Raw genomic sequence first — 7520 nt, 5'->3', positions numbered from 1 at the left:
TAAGCGCGTTGATAGTGATCCATCACATATCATTGCATTTGTAATTCACGTTAATACTTTTGAATTGTAAATATAAATCTTTTACACCAGTATATTGTAATAATTAATCATGTCCAAAATGTATGATTATTAGTTCCAATAAATATCACTTATAATAATTATTTTTTTGATGTGTTGGTTTATCTTAAAATCTATTAAGATATTCTATTATTAAACTAACTCATTATTGATATATATAATTATAACGATGATAAATATTTTTTAATTTATTATTCATATATTAAAATTATAGTTAATATATATATAATACACTAAAAATATATAAAACACTTAAACAATTCATACATATATTAAATTCTTTCTAAAGTCTAGTAATACTCTAGCCTCTAGGTCTCATCTAGTGCAAGCAAAGCAACTGAGTCGTTAGGTGTGTGTTGAATTTGAAGAGAACTCTACGCACATCCCCATAGTCCACAGTCCATACAAGTTCGATACCTCCTGAGAAGGAGAAAAACGTGTATGAAGACATATATAATATGTCATATTTAGAGATAAATATATTTACGTTTGTTGTTATTATTATTTATGATTAAATTTTAATTTAAATTAATTTTTTAATATGTTGACAAGATTTAATTAATTATTTATACATACTTCATAGTATCTAGTACTTATTAGAAATATTAAGATATGGTACCAAAATATTTTTGTGGGTTCCTATCTTTATTTACTTTTTTGGTGCAATTTTTATTTATGTTTGAATTAAAAAATTATAAAACTTAAAAATATCATTTTCCCTTTACTTTCTAATAGAGTATGCAATACGGAATACACATTAGTCCACACACACCTCTCTTTTACCATTCACATTAGTTCATTGTGTCTCCTAAACACTAAACCATTCCAGCTGTCCAAGTTTAATCCTTAATTATACTATTCAAGTAAATATGTACTTTCACCAGTCTCTGTTTGTTATTATTACTATGTTGGATTAACGTACATATATTTATAAATTATTAATGAGTATTATATTTTGATTAAAACACATCTAACTAATTGTACCTTGGGAGAGAAATAAAAGTGAAATTAATTAATTAAAGTAGATGATAAATATATTTATTGAATGATGATAAAACTAAAAACAGGTTTTACAATACTTTAAAATTAAAACAATAATAATTTTGACACAAAATAAAAATTCAAAATAAAATATATGTAATGAAATGGAATACCAATATTAGAGCATAATAAAATTTTAAATAGATTTTTGACATTGAAATATAATTATAAATTTTAGTTGGTATATTGAGTTTGAGTTGCTTATTTTCAAATCTTTTAGCTTCAAAATTCTCGATTAGGACTAATGAGATTCACTTCATTACCCAATTCCTTCCCATCATGTCACCAAATTACAGCCCACAATATTTCCTCTACAAAATGAAAACCTAGTGGTTATTCAATTACTATAAATATATAAATATATCTAATAAACCATTGAATTTCAAGGTAGACTATACTTTAAACTGATTTTAATAAATTATAATTGTATAATAAATAGAATATTGACATAGTGTAGTCTTGAAATTGTTAATTGTCATAGAGATATTGGATGCTCCTAAATGATAACTAGTTTGTTAATATTAACTGGATAATTAAAAAAATAACTTTGTTATTAAAAAATGACGTATTATATTAAGACGCAATAATTTAGTTTTCTATTTTATTAACATCAGCCATTATATATATTGATGTTTAGGAGTTAAAATGAAGGAAGTTAGTATTGAAAATCAACATCATTACTTCTCCATATTTTAAAATTTTCATTTCTTAATGAGCAAAAAATGAAAAAAAATCATTTTTTTATTATTAGCAAAATTTATTTTTTATTAATTGCAAGTACCCTTTGCATAAATTTTTACAAGTATTCAAAGATCGAGTTTTTTTACCATCCTTACATTCATAATAGCTCTATTAGTAATACCATATTGAAAATGCTAACCCTACGAAATTAGTTAATTTTACCCCATGCTATGCATTTTGTATATATTATCAAGAGGGATACAATCTGGTTATTTTCCCATAATAAAGCCACAGCTATTGAACCAAAATAAACTCATAACCTGATTTGACTTTAAATAATAAACTAAAATTCAGAAAGGAAATGTTGCTACATTTTCCACATTGAAATTCTACATATAGCCCAATGAAGATTGAGCTATACTCAAACACATTTCTCTTTCTCTCTATCTCTCCTATCTCTCTCTGTTTGTAAATCATGACAGAAGTTCTTAGTGAAGAACAGATTCTTGAGATCAAAGAAGCCTTTGGTTTGTTTGATAAAGATGGAGATGGTGAGCAAGCTTTCCTTTTTTGCGGTATCTATATATCATTTTATTTATTCCTTCATAAACACAATGTTTATATTGATAGAATTGTCATAACTCACGCATCACATTCATATTCTATAGTAGTTACTTATAACTAGTGTGTATCTATCTTCTTGAATGTTTAACAGGGTGCATTACTGTGGAAGAATTAGCCACTGTCATAAGGTCATTGGATCAGAATCCCACAGAAGAAGAGCTCCAAGATATGATAAATGAGGTGGATGCAGATGGAAATGGAACCATTGAGTTTGTTGAGTTCTTGAATTTAATGGCCAAGAAAATGAAAGTAAGTTATGATTCTTTAGTCTATTAGGTGAGAGATTAGCATGACTTAAGTATCACATTGAGTTTGTTACGCTGCCTAATGTAAGACTGTTAACATTGTCGCTTCTTTAAGAGTCGATGTCCATGATGACTTTCACTCTATCGACATTGAGCCGATAATAGTCCCCTCTCTTTTAGCGATTTCACTCACATATCAGTATTTAGTGATATACCTTAATCCATCCAACCTATAGGTAGTCCTTTTCATGATACAACTTTCAATGAAAGCACCAAGTGTTAAGACTTACATATGAAGCTCAACCCAAAAGACTAATTTATTAGCTGGAAAAGTGATGATACAAGTAACACAATAATTATATATATATAGTTTATTAATGTTTCATGTGGTACTAATGCTTAATATCCCTTCTTATGATAGCTATGATATAGTTAGAGACTAAGTCCCTTTTCTGAATTCTTTCTCATTCAGGAAACGGATGCAGAGGAAGATCTGAAAGAGGCTTTTAAGGTTTTTGACAAAGATCAAAATGGGTATATATCAGCTAGTGAGGTATGTAAATTTTATTCCTTTATACAAGTTTTTGTTGTAATTTTCCTTCCTTGATGGCAATGATGATTTAAATACAAATTTGAACAAGATTTTCTTCAAAGTGCCATGTGTCATCCTTATGAAACTAATGAATTACCACAGTAGAATTCTTTTTTTTTTTTGGATTTTTTGTTATCTTTTATTGGGATATTTATAGATGGAAAATAAGTATATACATGCACTTAGATATGCGTGAAGCAACCGGTACATGATTTTCTACACAAAAATATTTATATAACTATCGCATGAATATGTATATATATATATATATATATATATATATATATATATACTCGTATATAATGTTTTTATTTTATTTTTATGGGATATATACTCGTATATAGTGTTTTAAGTCTTCTATACGGTATATGATTATGAAAAATAATTATAGGTTAATCTCTCATAAATTATTTTAAACATTTATAAACCTTTATATGTAGTTATAAACTTTTATTTTTACAGTTATTTACACCTTAATTCTTCCAAATAATGATGTGTCCCAAATTCTATCTTACACTAATAAAAACATGATATATCAATTAAAAAATTAAACATTCAATATTTTTCGTTTTTGCTTCAATATTATTAGTACTAGGCATATGATTTAGGAAAATGATTGTTGAATTCTTTTATCTCTTCCAAATGTGAACTCTGAGTAGGTGTAAGAGGTGTTGATACGAGAGTGGCTTTATCCTTATGCACATTTAGGACAGTACCTTGGTACTTTGATTAAAATATGCCATGTGTTTTGACATTTGAGAGGTGAAAAGAATCTTTTTCTTTTCAGTTTTCAAACTCTCATACTTAATGACAAAATATATAAATATATAAATATATAGAATTATATTATATATACATGTACAGGGACATACACGTGTATTCATATATTAAATACTTCCACTTATCAAAATAATATATATTAAATACTTTCTATGTTTTATGCAGTTGAGACATGTAATGATAAATCTGGGTGAAAAACTAACTGATGATGAAGTAGAGCAGATGATAAAAGAAGCAGATTTAGATGGTGATGGTCAAGTGAACTATGATGAATTTGTCAAGTTGATGATGAACATTGGATAAAATTCTCAACCAAATTAACTAAATTTGTTATTCAAATTCATTTGGCTCTTATTCACATTTCATTCCTCTACAAGAAATAAGTCTTCTATTATTGTTTTGTTGTATTCTAGTTGTAGTTGTAGCCCATGATGTGAATAACCAAAGCATTATGAGTTACATCTTAGCCACACCATTCGATTTGTTCAACACCTATCCATAATTATTCTTTTTAGTTCTAGTTCAGTATTATTATGTGCTTTACTTGAAAAATGTACCAACACTATTAGAATGATTCATTATCCTTAGGAGATGTTAAGGAATGAATAATGGTGTAATCTTTATTTTATAAATAGTGTAGGTGGTGTGGGAAAATTATGACACTTTTGGATCATGTTTATGTTAGAAGAAAATGTGATTTGTAAAAACTTATTATTTTAAAATCTTATTTTAATTTTTTTATGTTTAGTCCAGTCTAATTATAAAACTAAACCGACCGATATAAAATTTGTAACAGATGTGATATCCTAATTTACAAATTAAAAGTTAAAAAATGTGAGGAATACAACATTTCCAATATTTATTTTGATACTACTAAATATTAAGATTGATAAATTATTATACTGTTTAGCATCAATGATCTCAATCAAATTTTCATCATTAATCATATATATTTATAACTTACAATGAAATGGGTCGATTAGAAATCAATAATAAAATATAATTGAAATCATTTATGTACCAAAAAAATATTAAACTAATTTCTCCAAAACTCCTATGAAAATCAATGGTGTGTGTTGGCATCTCACTTTCTTTGAGAGGATGCATGTTATTGTTGAACAAGACTCTTTCGGCTCATATTCTTGGACTTTGACCCAAAATCATAAACTTTATGATGTGAGTTTGTCATTTTCTAGACTTTTAACAATAGTTGACTTATTCTTTCCCGTCTATATGAGGTGGAACATGTAAATAAAGAGTGTATTATTTATGCATTATCAAAGTAAAGATTTATACATAATTAATATATTACAATTTAGTTTTATTAATTATTTTTGAAGAATTGATAATGATTAAAAATAAATAATGAATAATGCAATAATGGTGTATAAAATTCATATACTATTTATCCATAATTTTTCCCCTAGTAAATAAACTAGTTTCCCTTACATTGGTTGTTACACTAACATCGTTACGTGTAAATCTTTATCCAAAAATTAATAGTAACAAGTCACAATACCGCGTGTGGTTATAATATATTATATGGTGATGCCCATTAAAATAACATAGTTGGAACTATAGAAAGCTTGCAATTAGCTGTATTTCTTTGCTAGCAGCCTGTGACATATGTACATTATTAATCTTTATCTTTCCAATGTTTATAGTGTTCTCTCATTTGTCATTAACAGCAGAAGCCAGTTAAATCTGACACCTTGTTGGCATGTAACTAATGAATTTTTTGTAGTTTTTTTTGTTAGCTACACTTTGTTTAAATATTATTAATTTAGGTTATGCATAAGACTTATGAGGAAAACGGAAAGAGATAAATCAAAAGGCTAAGAAAATGAGGTATGAAATTTAGATGACGTAAGGTAAGCTTATGATAATGTTAGAAATTTTTTTTTCCTTTAAAAATATAATTAATAATGAGAAATGAACAATAATATATAATTATATAATTTACTAAAAATATTTAGTTATTTTTACATTTTGTTTTAAAAAAAACTCAAATTAAGAGAACTATAAAAAATAGACACATTGAGAGTTTTAAAAGGGTTGAGAAACCCTCCAAAACTTTTCTCTCTCCCAAACAAAGAGGAGCTAAAGCTACCAATTTCTTTCTATTCCTCTTTAAAATTACACTCAGAAACAAAGTCTTAGAGTGTAGTGGTGATTTCAGATAACAACCATTGAGCATGTAATATCTGGAAATATTAGTGAATAAAATGAACAATGCAGTGGACTAAATGAGCTATGCAATCATGTGACTTATAAATGAACTCCATTGACTACAGCAACTTAGTGGCTTAGATCTCTAACAATCATTATTTTTGTGGACCATGAGCTATATTTTTTAATTTGTTCTCACAATTTTAATCGTGCATTATCAGGGAAAAGAAACATAGATTAACAAGCATAACATCTTTGCATCTCCATCCTTTTGGAAAGCTGGCATGATAATATGTATCACACCATCAAATATATTGGATGATTAGGGTAGGTCCTGATATATTGAATGCATGCTGCAAAAAAATTAATTAAGTACCCCAAGTTTATTAATTTTTTTAGTTATGTGAATTATTTTGGTCCAAAATCTCACGCATACTTCATTAAATGAACATAATATTGTTCTAGTCCGATCAAATTACTATCAACCATAAAGCTAAGAGTAATCACAATGGTTGTTCCTAAGGTTGTTCTTCATGGAATAAGAATATTTTTACTATGTTCTCCACTGTATCATTTTTAATTTCTACTTTTTGTTCTTAAATAAGAACAATTCTTGGTTGTTCTTAGCCAAGAGAAAGTGAGGAGATGAGTAGATAATGTGGGAAAAATGTAGATGTTGTTGGATCCAAATAAGAATAAAAATGATATTTACTATTGTGGAGAAGAAATATATGTTGTTTTATTTTATAGGGAGTTGTAATAAATTATAAAATAACGTGTGTGAGCCAAATAAAAATGGAGATAATATTTACCATTGTGATTGCTATAATATGCCAAATATTAATATCAAAGTTTAAATAAAATCAATTTACCAATTTTGAATTTCAAAGAGCCTTAAATTTTAATTATTTTACCTCTTTTATCTTATCTATTAAATGAAACTTAAAGTAAAAGTATGAAGAGTAATAGAATAACAATATACTTCATAAAAATAAGCACAACAACAAAATAAATAACAAAAAAAGTTAATATATCCAATTAAATGTGATTTTACTTAAAATGGATCATTAATCATGATGTACCCTGAGTTGTCACATTGTGCCACTTGCCGAGTACTAGTATGTATGGAGAAGAGAAACATAATAAATTTGGTAACAAGGTTTCAACCAATTTATATATACGTTTCTAAAAGTATTGAAAGACTATCACTATGTATTAGAGAATAAAGATTTTTATTTGTGGCCATTGTTATTCTTCTACTTTAGGTTCACATAACATATAAATATATAGTCATCTATATCAACTCATTT

General features: G+C 26.7%; 1 protein-coding gene across 1 annotated transcript; it reads left to right on the top strand.

Moving 5' to 3' along the window:
- On the top strand, positions 2216-4587 carry LOC109352740 (calmodulin-like protein 8). Its single transcript, XM_019594930.1, has 4 exons — positions 2216-2351; positions 2516-2673; positions 3142-3222; positions 4207-4587. Exons 1-4 carry the CDS (start codon positions 2276-2278, stop codon positions 4342-4344), a joined length of 453 nt encoding a protein of 150 aa, XP_019450475.1. The 5' UTR covers positions 2216-2275; the 3' UTR covers positions 4345-4587.

The sequence above is a fragment of the Lupinus angustifolius genome, chromosome LG07, assembly GCF_001865875.1.
Source record: "Lupinus angustifolius cultivar Tanjil chromosome LG07, LupAngTanjil_v1.0, whole genome shotgun sequence".
Lineage (NCBI taxonomy): Eukaryota > Viridiplantae > Streptophyta > Magnoliopsida > Fabales > Fabaceae > Lupinus > Lupinus angustifolius.
This window is presented reverse-complemented; position numbering and strand designations above follow the sequence as displayed.

What these genes read in the sequence shown, in the direction of transcription:
- LOC109352740 (XM_019594930.1), top strand. Translation starts at nt 2,276, where the DNA reads ATGACAGAAGTTCTTAGTGAAGAACAGATTCTTGAGATCAAAGAAGCC. An exon ending in GTTTGATAAAGATGGAGATG is followed by an intron (nt 2,352 to 2,515) that starts GTGAGCAAGCTT and finishes AATGTTTAACAG; the next exon opens with GGTGCATTACTGTGGAAGAA. An exon ending in TAATGGCCAAGAAAATGAAA is followed by an intron (nt 2,674 to 3,141) that starts GTAAGTTATGAT and finishes TTTCTCATTCAG; the next exon opens with GAAACGGATGCAGAGGAAGA.